The following is a 22,570-nucleotide window of genomic DNA, read 5'->3' on the forward strand; positions in this document are numbered from 1 at the left end:
AAATGCAAGAAATGATTGTGAAGCTAAGCTGCCGTGAATGCATGTGCCATACCAAGAGCAGAAAACTGGCCATTTCATTAGCTTTTCCATTGTTCGGTAGTATAAAAAATAACAGACCACCCTTACTGTGTTGCAGCAGTGGCTGCCTTCCTCCCATGACTTTGCTGCCCGACATCAGTGTCCGTCTGAAGCATAACAGTGTGTGGGAAGGCCTCAGGCTTCCTACCCAGGAGCATCTCCTACCCGCTGCTGCTGCAGCACCTTCCCTGCTGGTGCTGAGTTCCAGCTCCTGAGCAGCACAGAGAGGTAGGGCCCAGCTCCACAAATGGGCCTTTGTCAAGTCTCAGTTAATGATTTGAAGCAGCCCAGTAAAAATTCTTCTCAAGGCGTTGGGAGCAACAGGAGCTGTGGCATCTCAGCACTATTTGCTGTTAAACCTCCACTGAGATTGTTCAAACTCCCAGCATTAGCAGGTTTCAAAAGGTCTTTTTGAGTGGCAGTGAGGGCAATTGCAAATACTTAGATTTGCTTTCACTGCTGGGACTCTTGACCTGAGCTTAAAATCTACTAAGCTATTTCCATATGCACAGCTGTAAGCACTAGCGCTGGTGGGTTTTACCCACTATCTCCAGCCCAATAGCCCCTAATTCTGTCCTCTACATCTGCATCCACAGAACACGGTGGACAAGCTCATTAAGAAGACGAACCTGGCCCTGGTGGTTGGCACAAATAGCTGGAGGGAGCAGTTTATTGAGGCTATTACTGTCAGCGCAGGTGAGTTTGGACCACAGCTCCAGGTGAATTACGATCAACCTCGTTCATGTCTTGGAGCAGCAGGAGGCAGAACCGGTGGTGGAGTTATTTACAGTGTCTGCATAAATAAGACAGCTGATTAAACCCTTTTGTGAGATCACCTGGCCTGATGTGTAGGAAACCTCCTGCATTAAGTGTGACTGTAGAACCTAGCAGAGCGACACCCTGGCTATTACCATATGGCAGAGGAGAAAAGTCGTTTCAGTGAGATAGATTTGGGAGATGAATGCAGTGGTATAAATTACGCTGGTGCGAAGCAGCAGTGCTCCCCATCCCTGGTGCTTCACATACTGTTGCAGTGAGGACAATGTAATGCCAAGCCCTGAAGACAGCCACTGAGTCCCTCTCTGGGCCAAAATTTGGAATTCCTGCTGCTCTAGCCACCTGTGGCTGGAGGTTATGGCTCAGCAGCCCAACAGCTGCAGCAGCACTTAATATGGGTCATATCAGACCATATCTGATCATATCTTCCCTTCTCTTGGAGAATTGCCTTTCCCTGTGTGCTGTTCTCACAGGCACCAGTACCATGTTTACCAGGATGCCCAGTATAGGATATATTAGCCTTCCACATGTGTGGAAGATGAAAGAAAGGTGGCCTCCTCCAGATGTAATTTTAACAGCTGCAGACACTGTAGCTCACTGGCTGGATGTTTCAACCTCACAGCCCAGCCTGGGCTGCATGTGTGCTCACAGTAGGGCAAAATCAACCAGCTTAAATTAAATCACTGGGGAAGGCAATTTGAGCTCATCTGGCTAATTGTTCATTGAAATGCATGAGGAAACACTCACACTTCCTACCTCGAGCTCTGCTGTACAGAGTAACCTCTGTCCAGCTCAGAGTAATTAAAAGTGATGGCCATACCATTTATCCTCCGCTTCTGAAAATGAGGACAGGATATTGTGCAGCAGCTCTCTTCTCAAATTGTGATCCTTCTTCTTCTAGCACAGTTATTCTTAGAGCCTCCAGCCAAGAGCCTCCCATTATTTCAGATACAGCATGAACATATCATGCAAGACAATCCTTGCTGCAGGTTTTGTAGCTAATATGGCTAAACTAATCTATGCCAGAATCAATTATTCCATTGTATTCCATATTAAAGCAAAGATAATCACTGGTACTTGGATCCCATCTCTGTGACACATGTAAAAACTGCAGTTATGTGAAAGTTCTGTTGCCACAATGTCTTGGATACAATGCCGCCATCAGTGCTAACAGGATGATTAACAATTATTTAATAAATGTGCCGTATTTCAGTGGACATGAGCTGTCCCTTGCAGTTAGGGAACAGTAGTTTGTCTCTGAGGTCTGGACCTACTTTTTTTTTTTGCCAGGATTTAGCTCCTCAAGCTTTGTGCCAAGCAAGTTAAAACGCCTGAAACACTGGAGTCTGGGTTTGAGTTTTTCTCTGCAGCCCACCATGAAGAGCAGGTTAAAGTCACACATTCCCACTTCAAAATGAAACATCCCAGCTGAGAAAAAAAAAAAAGCGTTAAAACCCCATTTCCCACCCAATGAGCAACTGGCAGTAGTGTTGGTGGATAGTCTGAGCGATGGAGGTCAGGTCTGTGGAAGGGCAGTGCTGGTGCAGACAAGGCTGTGCCACCCTGTGCCATGCCATCCTGTGCTGTCTGCGGGGCTGAGCTGGAGCCTCTCACCCATAGCTGCTGCCTTCAGTGTGCACCCAACAGCCCATAAAGTTTCTTCCACAGCAAAAACATCCTGGGGTTTGTGAGCCTGTTCCTGAATGCACCCCTGGGTCACCATCTGACCTCACTCTGCATTTCAAGTCACCTTCACAGGATCTGGCCAGCTCTTCAAAAGAGAGACATTATTGCTGCGTAACAAAATGATAGACAGATCTGGATGAGTGTGATGACAGTGGCAGTCATGTTCATTTTTTCAGTCTTTTTTATCATCTCCATAAAGATTTAGATCCATTACAGTCCTACTGTCATGCAGCTTGAGAGAGGATTAAAATACCTGCTGCAAAATTACAGCACGAGCACAGCACAGTGTATCCTGCCAGTACCAGCCTTTGTGCAATGAAAAGAAAACAGGCCAGCATAGGCTTCCCAGGCTGAAAAACTGTTCCTTATCTTCATGACAGTGCACAGGAATAGGGTATTTATATCTGCCAAAACAATAACACCATGCCACTGATTAGCTACTGTTTCTGCCATAGTGAGTTTGAAGCTTTAAAGCCCAGCAACACATAGTTTTCCATCAAGTTATTGTAGAGACATCAAGTTTCCTGCTGCCTCTATCTTACATGTTGATCTTGATCTGCAAAGGTGCTTTGAAGACAATGTGTGCAAAGTTGTACCCTCACAGAGTGCTGAGTAGGATTTTTCCCTGGTTGGTTATGGCTTTATTTAGACAAATATTAAAAACCTCCAAAGATTATGTTCATCAGTCAGGGTATGTGTCCCAGGGCTGCACCACTCTGCTGGAGGAGACGTTTCTCCTGAAACCATCCAACCTGCAGTTTGTGGCCATTGTCCCTTGTTGTATCACTTGTCAGTGCAGAGAGGAGTTTTGCTCCATCCTCTCCGTACATTCCCTCCAAGTCACAGTAGGCTGTTGCTTGGTCCCCTCCAACCTTCTCTCCTCCTATTTCACCAAGCCAGTTTCTTCCACCTCTCCCCATAGGCAACATCCTCCAGGCTCAAGTCATCTTGGTGGCCCCACTGACTCCCCTCAAGCTTCACCCCAGCCCTCAAGTGGGATACCATATCCCCTGTCCACAGACAGATTAGGCATTAGAGGTTCCCTCTTGCCTTGTTCTCATGGGCTACCCTCTCCCCTGCAGCTGCATCTCTGCTGAGAGCCCCAAGGACACCAGCAGAGTGCAAGGTTTGCGTATACTGGAGCTGGGCCAGACCAAGAGCAGGTTGACTCCTCTTATAGGTTACCAAATGTCTTGAGGATGATCACAATCTGGGTCTTTTCCTGGACCTTTTCCTTTTCTTGCCTCTGTGTGCTACGCGTGCTCTCTGTGGGATCACAAAGGGGAATAGCCAAAAGGTGAAACTTCACTGCACAGCGTTTGGCTTCCACTTTCCCAGGAAGGATGCCATGTCTTGATCCTCCAATTGGCTTTTCATTGCCACCTTTTTGATGAGGCAGAAAACAATTATTGTTATGAGCAGCAACAGAGCAAGCAGCTCACCAGCAACTTCCCCCAGTAACTCTGTTGTCATGGCACAGAGCCACCATTTGAACAAGGGGGTTAATTGATACCCACTTATTGGTACACAGCATACAGCAAGACCATTTTATTCTCCCTGTGGGAGGCTTTATACATTTTGTTATTCAATCAGACACCTGCAATGTGGAGGAAGATGTGAAAGGAGGAATGTTCACCCTGGCCAGCAGTGGGGCAGATAAAAACAGCATGGTGTCATTCACAAGCTTGTGCTAACCTTATCAGTACTGTGGCTGCAGGGAGAAGCAGCTTTTCCCAGACACAGAGCCATCATCCCCTTAAACCCAGTGTCTGGTGAGGTGCAACCTTGTCCTCTCGCCGACTGTAGTGGAGCAGAGCAGAGGCTCAAGTTTCACCAGGTGCTCTTGGCTGCTCTGGGACTTGGCCCTTTTTTTCCACCATCCCAAGGTGTCCTCCTGGGAAGGAGAGCCAGGCTCACTCCTGCCGTCTGATGGGGATGGACTGCACGTGGTGTCCTCCCCTTGGTAAGGAGCTTCTGCCAACAGCCGTGCAGGGAGATCTGGTGGTCCACATCCTTGGAAGGAAAAAAAATGCCTCAAAGACAATGACAAATCAACAACTTGAATGCAAGGGATGTCTTTAACACAACTCACAATGGAATCCCCAACGTCTGTGACTTAGAAACCCATCCTTGTTCCTTAAGGGCAGAAAGAGGCTCCCACTGATTTCACTGGGAAAGCATCACCTCCTTTTCATTCCCAGGGGTGGTTTGAGCAAGAGCTGGAGGAGTTTTTGACTCAACTCTGGCCTTGTGCACTGTGCCAGGCTAGGGGAGCTCCATGTTCACCACACAGCTCGCCCAGAGAACAGGCTGGCTGGAGAGCTCACAAGGTGCCTCATCAGAGCTGCTGGAGCCAGGCAGGAGGTCACCAGCCCTGAGGGGCTCACTGCTGGGGTCAGCCTTGCATGATGGGGACTCCCTGGAGGCTGGATGTCAAGTGGCTTTGGAGACAGGCTAGCTGCCAACACCTGGAGCAGGGAATGAGCAGAGAGGGGGCCAGGACTGCTGGCAGGCTCATGCTGGGAAAATGACCCCTGCAAGGCATTAACAACAGATTGGTGAGAAGTGAAGCACTGACCTGGATCAGGGACAGAAAATAAAAAGAAAGAAAGTGCATTTTTGCCGTGACAAGTGATGCCCCATAGGTGGTTCATGGCCTGGGGTGCTTGACAGCTACCCTGGAAGGAGTGCAAATGGGAAAGCGTTTTCATGTGCAGGAGTGTGACCTCGGTCAGACCGGATTGAAAGGAATGGGCAGCCAGAGCGTGTAGGGAGGCATATGAAGGGGCAGGGAAATACAACAAGGAAGGACAGTCAGAAGTGATGGACCAGGAAGGTTTTAGGGCAACTGTTCTTCATGGCTGGATCCTGATTTGCAGAAAAGGTAAAATGCCAGAGCTAGCAGCTCAGCAGCCACCAAAACCAGCCATCTTTCTAGAGAGCTGGAAGCAATCACAGGTACTTGTGAAAAGAAGCTCAAAAAGAGCTTTGTTAGGGGAGTCTCTGTGAGGTACGTGTTGCTCTTGGTGGGTTCGCCCGCTCCAGCCAGCTTGAGGCCAGTCATTTCCCACGTCTCCTGGGGAGAGGGCTGCTGAGCAGGGGCTGAGTCCCAGAAAGTATCTGGTGGTTAAACCCAGGTGGAGGTGCTGGTGTGAGGCTCTGTGTTTTCTGAAGTTGTCGTAGTTCAGCCCCGATTGGGACCAGACTACACAGTCTCTCTCTCTCACTCCCCCCACCCTCTGAGGGAATAGGGGGAGATGATATAAGAAAAACAGCTCAAGGTTTGAGATAAGGACAGGGAGAAAATCCTTAAAGTTGCCATTATGGGCAAAACAGACTCGACTTGGGGAAAACTATTCATTTATTGCTAAAAACAAAGCAGGATAATGAGAAAGAGAACAAGACAACCTCCCCCCACCCCTCCCTCTTCCCAAGCTTAACATTATCTCTACTACCTTCCTTGCCCCAAAGCAGCAAAGGGGGAAGAGGGAATGGGGGTTATGGTCAGTTCATCACACGTTGTTTCACGCCACTGCTTCGTCATTAGGGGAAGAACTCCTCGCATTCCTCCCCTGCTCCTTCGTGAGGTCCCTCCCAAGGGCCACAGTCCTTCATGAAACTGCTCCAGTGTGGGTCATCTCTTCCACGGGGTGCAGTCCCTCCAGAACAGCTGCCCCAGCGGGCCCTCCACGGGCCACAGCCTCCTTCAGGCAACCCCCTGCCCCGATGTGTGGTCCTCCACGGGCTGCAGGTGAATCTCTGCTCCTCCGTGGGCCTCCATGGGCTGCAGGGGGACAGCTTGCTTCACCATGGTCTTCACCACAGGCTGCAGGGGAATCTCTGGCAGGAGCCGCTTTACTCCTCCCCCTCCTTCTTCACTGACCTTGGCATCTGCAGCCATTCCTCTCACAACAAAAGTTCTTCACAACAGGCAGGCAGACACCTCTCAGGTTCTCTTCACATCTCATCTCCTCTCCACTTCTTACAACCAGGCAGGGCTGGAGGTTCTCTCTGTGCCATGGGAAGGGGCTAGGAAAGGCCATGGAGCCCCTCTGATGATTGCCCAGAAAATAAGGTATTTGTAAATCAAGGCTTTCTAGGGCCCAAATCATCAGACACAGCATTTGAGGGGCTGCAATATGCACGGGAACTTTGCCCAACCTCCCCCAGTATGGATGAGTCTGATCAGGCAATGGTGGTTTTCTCCAGGGGAAGACGACGATGACGATGAATGTGGGGAGGAGAAGCTGCCCTCCTGCTTCGACTATGTGATGCACTTTCTGACTGTCTTCTGGAAGGTCCTTTTTGCCTTCGTGCCCCCGACAGACTACTGGAATGGCTGGGCCTGCTTTGTCGTCTCCATTCTCATGATAGGCCTCCTGACAGCTTTCATAGGCGACCTGGCATCCCACTTCGGCTGCACCATTGGCTTGAAGGACTCGGTCACCGCAGTTGTGTTTGTCGCACTAGGGACATCAGTTCCAGGTAAGGACAACAGCAGGGTTTGTTAAAAAGGTCCATCTCTGCCTAGCCTGGGTTTGGGTTTGGGCTGGGAAAGCTGGGCACAGCGAGGTCCTCAGCTGTGCTCTGCAGGACCCCCGAGGACAGATTTGAAGTGTATGTGGAAGTTGTTTTTCAGTCTCAGATGGGCCTGGAGGATCGAACCAGGATGTAGATTCAGTTCCCTGGAAATTATTTCAAAGACCTTTCCCTTGCAAAAGTTGTGAAGTATCTATTTCTGGACAGCCTCCATGGCATCCACTCTCAGAGTAGGAAATTGGTCTTTGATTAAAATACTGCCTGTGTTGCACTCCTGCATTTTCTTTCTGAGCATCTGCTCCATTAACCTTGCTCCCTGGTGAGTCAGGTGCTAGTCTGTATTCAGGGTGCTCTGCCTGGTGTGGACACCTTTGTGTCAGACCAGTTTCAGCCTTGGTTCAGATGGATCTAGGTGAGGTTGCTGAGCTGGGGAAGCTGCTCAAAATGTAACTTGTGAAGCCTCTAGAAGGCCCTAGCCCCACAAATGTCTGGAAACGTGTCTCTGATCAAGTGGTCTCCCAGCCTTGAAAGACAGCCAAGACTGAGGACTGAGCAGGGAGAGAAAAAACCCACTAGTTTCTGTACCTGCATGCCACTTTGTCCTCCCAGTGCACATTGACTTGCTGCAAGCCAGCCTCCTTTTCTGCTGGCTCAGCAAAGGGTCCCTCAGGGATGAACTGGTGCACTGGAGAAGGTGGTCCCAGTGACATGGTTGCTCTGGGAAGTCCCATGTCAGCTTGTGTGAGAGGGCCTGTGCCCTCACCTTCCATGGGCTGTGCTGGCCAAGCACGGCCTGGTTCCCAGACAAGGGGCTCTAACCCAACGCGACCACCCCCTGTGTTGGTCACACTTTCCCTCATCACCCCCAGACTTTCAGTAATCAGCACTCAGGTGCTCAAAGATCTTGAACTTGTCCTAATGCTAGCAGAGCCCCAAAAAAGAAGCAGTAGAACCAAAAGGAAGAGTAGATTTGGGCAAGAAACAGAAGCAGCATTTTTTAGGCCTCTGGCACTTCTAGGTGTGAGGTTTGTAGAGCTGTCTCACACCCTTGACAGCTAAAATCTTCCCTCCTGCTTTTGCTGACAAAAGGTGGCATTTAAGAAGTTCTTTTCAGGATATATTTGGCTACTCTTGTTTGAAGCGGCAGATGCTACCAGACCATGTAGCTTTGGGCTCCTCCATACCAGGGAGGCGCGGGGTGCTTTCCAGGGTGCTTTCCAGGATTTCCAGTAGAAAGGATAAGGACCTTCCCCTGCATTAAAAGCATAGCTCAAGCTTGCAGAAGTGCACCAGAGCTGTTTCCCCGCTCTGGCTGGTGCTGGCAATGTGCCCCAGATGTGCCCCATCCCTCCTCCCGCAGTGGCAGCCGCAGCACCACAGGGGCATCAGCATAGTCCAACAACCCCATTGCTCCACTGTGACGAAGGCTGAGAACAAGGGAAAGGCCTTTTCCTTCCCTCAGCAGTCAGATGCATTTCTATGTTAGTTTTTTTTTTTTTTTAAATATAGCAGCCTTTTGATTTCTTTGTTGCAAATGGCCCCACTTGCTGTGCTTATAGATGCCCAGCCCCTCCTGTTACATGAAACTGAGTCTTCATGCCAGGGTGTGCTTCACCATCTCACCTTGGAGCCCCACTGGGAAGAAGCATAAAGGAAACTCTGTAAAATTAAAAACCCTGAAATCTGACCTCACCATTTTCTTTTTCTCAGCCAGTACATGCTGGCTGTACTCAAGGTGATCTGGGAATGCAGAAGTGTTAAGAATTCATCTTCTCATTCTTAGCTGAGAGTGCTCATCTGGGCAAAAGCCAGATGCTAATCCCCACTCCTGCTCATCCCCTTGCAGATCCAGAGTGGCTTTGGATGTAAAATCAGCACTTCCCTATGATGCAAAGCAGCGTCCTGCTGGTCTACTCAACACAAGATCTGCCATGTAAAGGGCCAGCCAAGTTTTATCACAGCTGTTTTGCCACCAATATTAAAGCTGGTGGAACACCTGGGCAAGCATACGCCCACTTGCATGTTTTTTCTCCCCAAGGGGTGGAAGATACCACTTGTTTACCAAAGTGTCAGAGCCTGCACAAGACACTGGACTTTAGTGAGGCAAAAGATTTTGGAGAGACATCATTAGAGCAAACACAGAAACACAAATACAAAACTTCAAGGGACCTGAAGGATAGACGCAAACGACTGTGGCTCCCACAAAGCTTTTCCAACCTTTTCAGTTCTTTTGCAAGTCAACAAATTAGTGGATGTGGGAGAAGGGGCCAATACAGCGTAGCACTGGAAAGTTGTCTTGCATGAAGCACTGTGAGGCATCTGGAGCCAGACTCGGGGAAGCCTCATATTTCTGGACATTGAGATTTCCCTCCTGGGCATTTCTGGACCCTGATTGTCACTCTGACTCTGGCCAGATGTGCCTATAGATGGGACTGTACCCTGTCTCCTTACCCACTATCTTCATTCCCTAAGTGATGCTGTTGACATTTGTCCCCAAGCTGCCTGCTGCTGTCCCTCCTTACTTGGCTGTTTCCTGAGGATTTCTCTCCACCTTTCCTTTGCAGACACATTTGCCAGCAAAGTAGCAGCGACGCAGGACCAGTATGCAGATGCCTCCATTGGGAATGTCACTGGGAGCAATGCTGTGAACGTTTTCCTGGGCATCGGGGTGGCCTGGTCCATCGCGGCCATCTACCACGCGGCACATGGACAAGCTTTCCAAGTCTCACCTGGCACCCTGGCCTTCTCCGTCACCCTCTTCACCATTTTTGCTTTTATCAGTGTGGGCGTACTACTCTACCGGAGGAGACCCGAGATTGGAGGTGAGCTGGGCGGGCCGCGGACTTCTAAGCTGCTCACATCCTCACTCTTTATCCTCCTCTGGCTCTTGTACATATTCTTCTCATCTCTGGAAGCCTACTGCCACATAAAAGGCTTCTAAAGGGACAATCAGAGATAGTAAATATATATATATCTATATGTATCTATATAGAGTGATATATAGGTATAGATATAGATATAATGCTGTGTATAATGAACAGAGAAAGAATAAAAGAGATTTGCCATGTTCACACACCTGCTGATGGAAAGCGGCTTTGGAGCATCCTTTGAACTAGACAGGACCCCAAAGCCAGCAGGACCCCGGGCAGTGGCCCTGGCCAGGAGCTTGGCGGCAGGGGCCTCTCTGCAACTCTACCAACAAGAGCGGCTGATAACCACTGAGCCCTTTCCCATCGCTCTCTCCTGCCCGCTGGCCCCCCAGGAGGATGGATGTGAAGGCAACTGGGGTGTGTTGGTACGGGGAGGCCAGAGCAGCTGGTGAGAAACAGAGCAGTGGGTGAGGGAAGGAGAGGAAAGCAAGGGTCCTGATCTCCGACTACCATCCGCCTGCCTTCACCACTTGGGAACGTCCCCTCTGGCCCTGTTGGAGAGAAGTGAGAGACCGGACTGAAGACAAGGGGAAGTTGGGAGCTCTCTAAGGATAGAACACAAACCGTTTTCATCATTGATTTGGAGTTGGGTTTTCTTTTGTTGTTTTGGCGTGTGTACAACTAGCATTTCCCCCACACATACCCCTTGCCTTTCCCTCTCTGTGCTTCGGGGATGCGCAGTCGCAACTCCATGTCTGGTGTCCTAAGCCGAGGCTGTGTGGAGTGGCAGGGGGCTTTCCTCCTGCCTTGTCCACCTCTTCGGGCATGCTGTCGTGGTACTTGTAACATTTGCATGAATGAAATGAACCCTATCTGTATATAGCATCCTATAGCGGTAGTCCTTCCAGTCATGTGGGTTGAGCATTGCAGAAGTGTTTTCTTTTCACTGGGTTTTATTTATTTTAGTTTAGTTTTGCCATAGGTTTTTGCTGGGTTTTTTTTGTTTCCTCTTAGTGGAGGTAAAAGGAGGGAAAGCTGTCCCCATTTATTGCTCTGTGCCTGGGTCCATGAGAAGCAATAACAGCCACACAGATGTAGGTTTTCAGGGGAGGAAAACCCATAGCCCAGAGCCTGCAGACTCCATCCCCCTACTTGGCTGGGGTTCTCCCCATAGCGACCAGTCCAGGTTATGCTGAAGCTGGCGTGAAGGCCTCCACCGTTCACAGGAGGTTTTACACAAGGGAGCCCAAGTGGGATGAGCAGCATCTGAGCCCAAGGGGGACAAGCACGGCTGGATCCCAGCACCTCACCTGCCTCTGTCTTTATAACCAGTGGCTGCCTCAAAACCCCTTGGCCCCCTGCCATTACCTGTGTCCCCAGAGGTCTAGTGACAGCCCCTGTTTCTGATTGTTAAGCCATCAGGATCAGTCCCCAAAGCTGGTCCTTTCCTACAGCCTTTTGCAGGCAGAATAATTCAGCGTAAGGGCTGAAGGGCCATAACAAGATCTCCCACGCTGCTAAGCATAACTGGGAAGCATCCCCCAAGGAAAAAGAGCACATTTTGCACTGTCCAACTCTGAATTCAATGGAAAGGATGAGACAGGGAGGTGTAAGTCAGCATCACCTCCCAACTCCAGCAGTGTGGGCTGGGGTAGGGAGCTGAGCCTGGGGAGGTGTGGATGCGGAGCTCCTCTGGGCACAGCATAGGGATGACATTACTCACTGGTGCTGAGCGGTGTCTCCTTACCCTGTGTCCTTTGCCAGGCTTCCTGATGTCCCAGCCAGGCAAACGCACAGGCTGCATATCTACTGCTGAGCTCTTCCCACTCTACTGGAAACCACATCTGACACTTGTACCATAACCAATTGGCTGGGGGTAATTGTACTCATTTTGAACAATCTGGAAATTTTAATTAACCTACTGTAAGATTTTCTCTAGGAGTATGAGGTTGGGGAGGAGGGGTCTTTTGAAGCCTTTTTTTCACTTTTGATGGGTTTTGGGGGTTTTCTTTTTGTTTCTTGTTGTTTTGGGGGAAGAATCAAGTACAGGTGCAGGTTGTTCAGGTTTATGATTACCTTTATGTACAATGATTTCATTTTCATCTGTTTGGCTTCATTGATTTTTCTTTGTGTGTATTGCCCACCACTATAGGCAGTGAGTCCACTAATTGTGATGATCCTTATCAATGGTACACAATGCACAGACAAATAAAGTTTGTAATGATTCCTGATGGATACAGTAGTGCTCCTGCATATTCTCTATGGAAAACCCTTCCCTCCCCTCCTGTTGTCTCCCCTTATGTTGTAACCATTTCTTCTTTACTCATTGGTTTGCTCTGCTGTGTTTCTGCTGCTGACTGGGGGGGCAACGGTTCCTCCATGCCCGCTTTTGCCACATCTCACAGCCTTCCTCCTGCTCCATCTCCATTGTTCCTCGGGTTCAGTGTGCTGCGGTACAGCTGGGGCTCGCAGCCTACTCAGCTCTGAGGGGAATGCAGGGGCCAGGAGCTGCTCTTGTGCTGGCTTGCCCTAGACTCAGGGAGAGCTGTGCCAAGGTACTTGGCAGTTCTTGTGTCCTCTAGTTATATAGAACTGCTCCTGCTCTTGTTCCAGCCTCACGGTCACCTGTGCTAGGTTAAGCCACTAGCTAATAATAAGTGGGAAAGCAACAGGTGCATTACCAGGGAAGGGTCCATGGGTGCAACAGCAGATCTGAGACACCCCATGAGGTTGCTGAGCAAACCAGGACTTTGGGCTGCTCTGGGCAGCTGCCTGTCCATGCCCCAGCCCATGTGCCATGGGACATTTCTGACCCATGTGGCTTGACAGAGCTCAGCCAGCACTGAGGAGAAAAGTCTCTGTGTACCCACAGATGTTGTTCCTCCCTATGTTTCATCCAGCATCTGTTGAATTGTCCCTAAATAAACCCTCCCCACAATGCTTCCTAGGTCCTGCTCTGACAGCTGAAACCAAACACCAGCTCAAGACAGGTCCCAGGCAAGCACTGCCTTCTTCTGATGGGGCTCTCCCTGCTCCTCCCAATGAGGTGCATGTGCCTGGGGTCCCAATCATGCTTCTGCTGATGTTCCTGCCCATCTTCTGTGCATGGTCAGGAAGGGGCGGCACAACTGATCAGACTGGCACCAACAGCCGTGTCTGGCTTTTGAGCTCCAGGCTAGAAACATGCCACCAAGCAAAGAGAGGTAGGAGGTGGCTGATTTTGTTGCAGTAGGATTATGTCTGTAGAGGCCAAGAGGCAGTAAAATTCCCATCTGCTGTTGTGAGGGCATGTGTGGCAGAGCAGGTAACGCACCCTGGCAGATTTAACATGATCTCTGGGCTGGTCTCACACAAACCTAGCTCTTCCCCACACCCTGTGATGTTTTTTGCCAGCATGCCACTGGCCACACTCTCCCTGCAGGTGCCCAGCAGGATAAGTGCAGGTCAAGCTTCCACGCTCATCAAGCCCGACGCAAATGCAGCCGGTCACGTTTGTGTGCTTTTCCCAGGCAGTGAATTATGAAAGCAAAGCAGCTCTCCTGACCCAGTAATTACATCTACCAAAAGGTGATGTTGGTATTTAACTCTCATCGTTTGCTTCTTCAGAATGAATTGCAGTCGCTGAAGTCATTAACAAGTCGAACAGGACTTGTGTAGCAGCTTGGTTTAACAGGCAGTAAATAACTGTTCTGCTCACAGAGCTTTCCAAAGGGAATGATGGAGCATTGCTTGCTTAGGACAAGGCCTAAATCACACCATAAACACCAGCCTCGTTTATGCAATTATTCTCTGCCAGCCATGTGCTTTTTGGCATTTTTAACAAGCTTATGCAAAGCATGATATGTATTTGCCCAGTTGGTTGTGGATGAGCAGCAAGCCTATCTGGCTGCCACCTTGTCGTGCTGAGGAGGGGAAGGACCGCTCCACCAAGCCCCAGCCACTCACACACCTGTGTTCACGAGGGTGTAATGCCTGCTTTTCTGCACCAACCTTATCTTTAAGCCAAACCCTCCAAAGGCAAATGCAAAGTGCCCTCCTCCACAAGACACCCATGCCTGGCGGCACCCTGCCAGGGGCAGCAGGAGGGAACACAGCCCCCAATGTGGGCATGTTTTACCCTCACGCCCGCCCAACCCGTGGGGCAGTCTCACTCCCCGGGCCCCGAGTCTGCTGCCAGTACTCTCCCATCTCCTCCTCATCCCTGCCAGCCTCCCCAGCCCCCCCTCGCAAGGGAAGGGCATCATGCATCTCTGATAAAGCCCTGGGCTCAGGAAGGTTGCCAGAAACAGCACTTCAAATCCTGAGCATTCATCCATCTGCCTGCCCCGGCTGCTCTCACCCCTCTCATCACCCCACTAGCTGAAGGCAAACCTTTCCATGGAAAAGGGTGCAAGTGCAAAGGATGTTCAGAAGCCTACGTCCAAATAACTCAACAGGCCACTGCAAAGCGCTTTGGGACAAAGGGAAGGAGTGCACAGAGCAGTGACAGCCCTGAGCATCCTAGCAAAACCATATGCCCAGCTTTTCAGGGGCGAAGAGGCAAATCCCAGCTACAACCTGAACATACGGAAAAGGTGCAAAAGACCCAGAGCCTCTGCAGATCCCTGGTGCTTTTGGGAGCCACAAACTTGCAGTACTTCACAACTGAGCCTACCCAAATTACTGCCGCCTGCCTGCACCTGTGCCAGGACAGCACGGGAATTGCTTGCTCCAGAGATGCGAATCCCTTGTCTCCAAACAACATGCCTGCCCATGTGTCACCCATTCCCAGGAAGCCTGCGGTGGCTCTGGGGAGAGGGGAGATTGCAAGAGTCATTTGTGCATCTTCCTCCCTGCTTTCATCCCTTCCTTAAAGAAGAAAAGGGAAAAGGGAGGCTTTGACCTCTTTCTGGTCACGAGTCTGGATGCGGTCTATAAACTCACTGTGTTATTTCTGCTGTGTAGTGCAGGGAGGGGAGAACCAGAGCCCGTGTGTTATTGTTACAGCTATTTTTAAATGCCTGGGTAAGAATCAAGTGCAATGGTATTGGGGGCCATATACGTACCTACGGAGGAGGCTCAGCTGCATTCCTGGAGGGGTAGAGCTGGCCATAGCCAGAAAGTGACTGAGAGAGAGAAAAGAGGGAAAACTTAATGCCAGAGGATGGTATCCTGGGAGAAACCCCTGCATTACTTTTCTGTAGGCTTTGGCACCCAGGTCGATCTGGGGAAGTTTGCAAAGCACTGGGAACCTCTCTGGGCTCGCTGAGCATGCGATGATCGACCACACACGCACATACACATGCACAGCACAGTTGCAGAAAAGCCTGTTTATCTTGTAAAAAATTGACTTGCGCAGGAAAGCATCCAGAGGCATCTGTATTCTTGCAAAAAAGCACCAAGGGACAATAAATACAGTGAGATTCCTCACCTTTTAAGGACTTGAGCCTTTTGGATCTGGAGGTGCCAAGAGGCTGTCGCCAGCCAGCAACACCCCTCATGCAGAAGGAAAGGATGCTGAGAAGCAAAAGGGCTCATCTGGCCAAGCAGGAGCTGTTACCAGCAAAGATAGCCAGAAGATTGCTGTTACTAGCAGGATTTGCTGTCTATGGCACGTCCCTGAGAGCACCCCAGGGGTCTCTGCAGAGTCTTGCTGTCTCTCTGGAGCATCCCGAGAACAGCCAGCCCTGCCCCTGAGCACCCAGTGCCCTCAGGGTGGCTCATCGCTCTCTCCTGCAGGCCCTGCATCCTCCCTGGGCTCCTTCCCACCCTCCCAAGGTGAGCACAAGCCTGGGGTTCCCCTCCCTAGAAGTGTGAAGGAGGGCACTGGGGTGCACACAGTTCCCAAAGCAGGCACTGTGGAGCGCTGCTGGGAGGTAGAGCCGGGTGCTGCTGGTGGGATGTCCAGCATCAGAGGGTATAGGGATGGGAGAAGTGCCATGGGGTCCCACTCAGACCTGGAAATACTGCTTTAGGCACTGCCACAGCATGTTTTCCTGCCCCAGCTGCCATGGCTATGGACACGCATCTTGATTTCTGCACAGCTATAGCACAGCCTCAAGCTTTTTTGGCTATCTGTGGGCACCAGCCCCAGGCAGTATTTTTATCTAGTTGATTCAAAACAGTCCTTGATCTGTTGTACTGCACTACGACAACTCTCTGCCCCTCCCAGGACACATACCCCACCTCCAACACTGTGCAGTTCTAGGTAGTGGTGGGAAGCAATGCACCAGGAGCATATGCTACCTGATGTCAGAGTCCTCCAGCATCTGCCTTGAGCCATCTCAAGGCCCCAGACTGGCTGTCTGCATATGGTCATAATCCAGCTTGGGGCTGGCCCTGCACTGATCCCTGCTGTGGAGCCTCTTTGCATACCCTCTTCCTTCTCTGTCTCTCCTGCCCCACAACCAGGGGCTTCCCATGTGGGACGAGTCTCCTCTCTCACTGGACCAAACAGCAATCCTTGTTAGCTCAGGCTTACTGCCTCTAGCTCAGTGCAAAGATTAACAGCTCCAAAAGATGTCTTGGACGTGAACCTCTCCAAGCAAAGGACCATGCAAGTTTCCACAGAGCAGGGGCAAACGTCAGCCTGCTGAGCCCTTCCTGCTCATCACCCAGGCACAGTTACAGCCACTTCCCACAGGGGCTGTTTCTATTGTGCTGCTGTCCTTTGCTCATGAGGTTTTGGCAGACTAAACATTTCTGCCATTATCAAGTCCTACAGATGCTCCAACTCCACCTCCCACCCCAACCCTGCCTCTATGCTTCCAGAGCAAACTAATTGCTTCAGCTGGGGTTTCAAGGTCCACCTCAACTTCCTTCTTTCAAAATGGAGCCAGTTCTTGGTGCTCTAAATATACTAACACTTACCTACCTGCCTACAAAACTTCCCTGCCCCTGCTTAAAATGGGTAGAGTTTAAGTAAAGTGAGTTGCAATGGCTTAGGATGCTCATCCATACCTAGAGCTCCTAAACCCTTGCATGACATGGAGGACTGCCACCAGGCTCTCTCCCTGCACCTCCCAACCTCTCTGTTGTGGCTGGATTTATTTCTTTTCCTTTATTTCTAACTCAGAGGAGTCCCTTACAGATGATGGCAGGGCAAGACCTGTGTAGAGGACAGCCTTGCGCTGTTTTCTTGATGAAAATTGCTGAGATTTGCAGAGATACTTAGAAATGTGGAGAGTTGCTGAGCGACTGTAAAATTCCTGCACTAGCGCAGGATAGATTGGATCCTGGTGGTATGAATGTGTCACAGGTTGCTATTGGGCTTATTTGGGAGCATTAATGAAAGCTTTCGCAAACCAGTGGCTTTGTGACTCCCGGGGGTGTAGGGAGGTGCTGATTTCTCCTTGCTCAGTGTAATGTTGAGATGGCTCCTCTACCCCTTGCTTTCAGCTAGAACCTTGTGTGTTCCCCTGGTGTTGCCTCGCAATAAGAGCTGTGATTAGATGCCCCTTGGCTGAACTCCCCCTGTACCGATGAAAATGAACCGATGCCTGTTGTGTTTTCAATTGTTTGCCCCATGTAGCTTCCTTCACCTTCTGAGCTCTTGAGAAAATGTGCTCACACAGTGAGCCATGCAGGAGATCTGTTTGCCTTGCTCTTAATCAGGAAACATGCACTACTTCTAGCAGCTCTAGAGAGCAAAAGATTGCAGTAATACCTTTTACATTATAGTCACTATGCTAGCAAGAAAGAAAACATTATTTATTTTTTTCCTGATGACAACTCAACTTCTGACAACACTTGGCTAGCTTCTTTTTTCCATAATGCATTAAGCATTAGGAGGCACAGCTCTGCCAATAACCCAGCTTTCAAGACTATCTGTTAAGGATACTGTTCAGCAATCCAGCAAAATGGCTTTAGTTGTGGGATGGAGGGGAGAAGTTGGTAAATTCTCCTAAGCTTCCTAGCTCCTGCTGGAAGAAACACATGCATGCTAATAAAAGCCACAAAATGCCAAGTTTGGTACCACGCAGCCATCTGTACCCTGGGTCTCTGTGCCAAAGAGCCATGGCATGAGGTTGTAAAATCAAAACCATGACTTCCTGAAGACCACTCAGCAGTGATGGACATCTTAATACCTACCACTATCCCTAGGATATCTGGAAAGGTCTCTGGTACATCTGGTGCAAACGTCACCGCTAATCAAGCAAAAAGTATATGGAGGACACCATGGGCTACCTCCCCACCTGCCCCAACAAACAAGCCCACAGGATATTCCAAGTAAAAAGCAGTCGGATTCCAGGGACCAAAGCTGTCGCCAGGAAAGCTCCCACGTCTCAAAGACAGCAGGTGCCCCATGGGACTCTCTCCACGCTGCTCTCCACATCACTGGTGCAGCAGGCAGAGCTGCTCACAGCTCAGCATCCTGCAGGCAGAGCTTGTTCTTGTGAGCATCAGCCTTGATTTCAGCCAGAGATGCCTGCAGGGAGTGGTCATAATATTCTGAAGAAGAGGGAAATGAGATGGGAATAAGTCAAAAATCAGCAGTAGCAGTAATTTAGAACCGTTACTAATTTCCCCCCGTAATAAAGTGGTCTAGTTATCTCAATGCTTGAGTGACCATTCCAGTTCTCAAAAGCCTTCTCTACATGCTTGAAACATGGGGAAAGCAACTGTTCCTCTTTCTAGAGTAGAAAACAGTCTGTTGCTAATGAGCTTGGAGAGGACACAGAAACATAGCTGTCCTGGCAGAGATGTAATTCAAATCGGCAGCTGCTTCCACTGTCCCACTCAGGAGTGGGGGGACACTCAGGGAGCTGGCACCTGCCTGCTCAGCCTGTGCTGGGGATACTGGATGCTCCTCATGGGAGAGGCAGCCCAGATCCCCTGTAACAGCTGGACACAGGAGAGAAAAAGCTCTAAATGGCCCCTAAAAAGCAAGGGGAACGGCTAGTGGCTAGGTGCACCCTGTGAGGCACGGCAAGCAGCAGGCGTGCAGTGCTGGGGCACAGGTAACCTGCCTCACGAGCACCTTGTGCCAGGACGGCAGCTGGGGATGGCACTGCCGAGGCAAGGTTGTCCTCCAGTATTTGTACGGGAGCACATCAGTAATGATGTGCTCCAAAAATTATGGCTCACACTTTCCTGCTCTCCTTTGACAGCAGCCACTGTCCTCCTGCTCAGCAGCCTGAGGGGAGCTCCCCATCACCCCAGGAGCAGCACGGGGGAGCGAGGTAGGGAGGAGGCTGCGACCACCCTTCCTGACACACCCAAAGCACGGGTCAGGCTGGCCGGTGCCTGGGCGGCCAGCCACCCTCCACGTCCTGTGTCACCTGTCATCCTGTGCGTCCTCCCTCTCCCAGCCGCAGAGCACTCTAGGGCACACAGACGTCTTGTGCAAATCCTGACCGAGAGAGAGAGAGAGAGATCTCCAACAGCCCGATGTGCCACCTGGTCCCCTTGCCAGGGACAGGGGAGGCAGACCCCAGCTGGCCAGAGTCAAATTTTTCCAAAGCAGGGCTAAAAGGAGAGCTTGCAGAAGAACTGTCTTGCCTGGAGACAGAAACCACAGTCTAGGTCATAAATTCAACCCCACCTTCCCTCTGCCACTTGCGCTGCACCTGGCGCCATGAGCCAGCACTGCCCCGGCAATGCGAAGCCCCTGCGCCAGTGGGTCAAAGCCAAGGGTCACCCCTGGGCTCAGCAGCCGAAGACCCCCAGTCTCTCTGTCTCTCTCGTGGTTCCTCATAAGTTCAATGGCACAATGCAGCTACACTATTTGAAAAGCCATAATATTTGTTGGTACGACTCTTTTATTACTGTCGATTTATATATATTTGTTGATAAAAGTGGTCATCTTGGGAGACACTTGTAGCCTACTGGGAAATAATTATCCAATGCTGTATATTCTGTACATGCTGTATAAACAAAGCAAAATATTTAAATTGAAATGTTCGGTGGACTCAGTGGCACGTGCTGGGAGGGGATGTTGGGGCCGGGTGAATCCTCTCCTTGGGCCACCACGTCTCAGGCTCAAGGTCCCTGGCAGAGTCACTGTCCCACTGGGGTCCTGGCCAAAGCCTGAGGCAGGATCTAGGATCTAGCCACAGTGCGAGGGCGAAGCTTGCTGCTCCCTGGGTGCTTTTCCCGTGTGAAGGTGAAAGGAGGCGACTTTGCAGGAGACCGTGGTCGTGCTTCATTTCCTTCCTAGGGGTAAACCACAGGACTGGGTACAGCTTTGTTTGTCGGGAACTCTCAGCACAGCGAGCCCGGCGTTGCCCACCCACTTCCCTCCTCTCCTGCCCAGGGGGGAAACCCTGCAGCCACCACCCAGCGCGACATCTCTAAGCCTTATGGTCAGAGAGAGACGATTCCCCGCAGGGGGATGTCCGGCAGCGGCAGAGACTGGCTCTGAGCATCCGGCTCCTCCAACTCGTTTCCATACTCATCCCGTGCAACGGCGCCAGCCGCCCTCCCCAGTGCGTTTTACAACAGCGACCAGCTGTGATCTTCTAACCTGACACATGCTGTTAGAAAACCTGTTTCATATTTTCTGTGGTATCGATATACAACTTTTGAAACCATTGGAGACAGTTGTGGTAGCCTAAAAATTGTGCTGAGCTCATATATTTTTATATTTGTGGTGTTTTCCTATTAATAGAGAGTAGCAAACCAGTAACCCTATAGCTGAAAGTGAACTATTCAAAATAAATATATGACTGCAGAAAATATTTGTAAACATAATTTATTTTAAATATTCTGCCAAAGATAACTCTCTAATGATCTGTAAAATGTTGTTTTTCTCTTTCTGCTCTGAATGTCATTGTGAAAGCACCTTTTTCCCCACTGTCTTTTAAAGATTTGCTTTTTTGTATCTTTAAGGGCAAAGAAATACGCCAATGATTTTTTTAACAGAGCAGTAAATAGAGTAGTAGGGAGGCACGTGACAACTTTCGAACGGTGATAAACAGGATCCAGTAACAGTCACTCTGAAAAATCTATTTCTCCTGTAGTTCCTCTTGTGGACAGATGGAACAGTTCTCTAGCAGGAAGGTCTCGGCTGTGGCTGCTGTTGCTGCTGTGTAGCTCACCTGAAGGAGAGAAATCTCTTCACCACCCCTTTGCAAGCTCGGGGCACTTGGACCCCATCACGGGTAACTTCTGTCTTTTCATTATTTATGAGCACGATTCCTTTATCAGCCCTCAGGCCCTGTGGCACGTGGATAACCCTTGCTCAGGGCTTTGTGGGGCTTCAGCCAGACGAGGTCTGGCCCTCTCCAAAGCCGTTCCTGCAATGCACCCACTGCCTGCAGCAGCCCCGGCCGGGCAACGGCAGGAATGCCCAGATCTGTCTCCTTCTCCACACGGGGACAGGGGCAGGGGAGATGCAGCTGCCACCGGGCGTGACACCTTAGCAAGAGCATTGGTCCCTGCAGGTATGCAGTTAAACGGGGGATGAACGGCCCTTTATCAGGGAGAAGCTGCCCACGCTAATCTGTTCAGAAACTACAAATCTTTTTTTTTTAATAGGGAAAAATCTTAATTCCTTTCTTCATTTCTTCCTCTTGAAAGAACTTTCCAATGCTAGGAAAAGCCTTCATTACCTTCTGTGATCCCCAAGTCTGTTGCAGTGGAAATACATCCTCAGCCACATCCATTAGGCTCCACCAGATCAGATAAATTTTTGGCTCAGGTGGTTTTTTTTGCTTCTGAGCAGATTCACAGTTTCTTAAATTTCTTGATCATAAAGATCCAGAGGAAGTAATTGGTAATAAAGAAATGAGGGCCCTGTTCCAGTGAACGGGCTTCCACGTGCAATTCAACTTTTGACTCACCAAAGGTCAGGCACGTGTGTAAGTAAATGTTTTACTGGACAGGCGCCCAGAAAAGGAGACATGAAATGCGATTTCCAAGCCGCAAGGTGTGCATGAGTGTGACGGGGACACTGCCGCCTGCCAGGTGCAGCTGTCACGTGACCGCACGGTAAGGCAGGCGGCACAGTCTGCGGTCACGGGAACCACGTGCCGGTGAATTTCTGTTCCTCTGTGCAATGAGCTCTCTGAATCCGGGGTTACACAGCTGCTGCACCACAGGGAAATGCGAGCGAACCAGGGAAGACAATTGTGAGAAGAATTGGGTTTCTGATCACTGTGCATTTTGTTAATTAGTGAATTCAAATAGTTTTATTTTTACCAAAAACAGATAATCTTTATTCCAGTAAAGACAACTGTTGACTTGATATATAAATATAAATATATATATATATTATTTGAATGGTTTATATCCTGTTGCTCTAACTACATAAAATGGAACCATGTTGCAAGTTGTGTCATTCCAATGTACAAAATAAATGACTTTTCCCTGCATGCTGCCTGGGTATGTTGTGATTTGAATTAAGAGTCATATTTGAATTGCCTTATTCAAGAGGTTGTATGTTACCTAACTGGGGAATGACCTGGCACTGTTCATCACATTACATGTGTACTTGATGCTGTGTTATGTCAAATTCAGATGAGATGTCTGTCATCTATGTATTCTGTGGGAGACCTTTTATCTTGTTAAACTGTGATATGTAAACCTCTCATTGCCTGAAACAGTCAGAGTTGTATAAATCAGTCTTCAGCTGTTTTCCTAATTTTATCACATTTCCTAACACAAAATATAGATGTTTGTAAATTCTTCACTCATTTTGT

General features: G+C 49.7%; 1 protein-coding gene across 5 annotated transcripts in view; it reads left to right on the forward strand.

Annotated features, from left to right (window-relative positions):
- The window catches only part of SLC8A1 (solute carrier family 8 member A1), a 148,763-nt gene extending 126,203 nt beyond the window's left edge, over positions 1 to 22,560 (forward strand). For all 5 annotated transcript variants that reach the window (XM_086743768.1, XM_086743770.1, XM_086743769.1 and 2 more), the window contains 3 exons: positions 675 to 774; positions 6,751 to 7,026; positions 9,645 to 22,560. In XM_086743768.1, the coding sequence (XP_086599894.1) occupies positions 675 to 774; positions 6,751 to 7,026; positions 9,645 to 10,021 (753 nt within the window). In that variant the 3' untranslated portion in view covers positions 10,022 to 22,560. The remainder of the gene's footprint in view (positions 1 to 674; positions 775 to 6,750; positions 7,027 to 9,644) is intronic.
- The last annotated feature ends 10 nt before the right edge of the window (positions 22,561 to 22,570 follow it).

Source organism: Chlamydotis macqueenii, chromosome 3, assembly GCF_036417535.1.
Source record: "Chlamydotis macqueenii isolate bChlMac1 chromosome 3, bChlMac1.mat, whole genome shotgun sequence".
NCBI lineage: Eukaryota > Metazoa > Chordata > Aves > Otidiformes > Otididae > Chlamydotis > Chlamydotis macqueenii.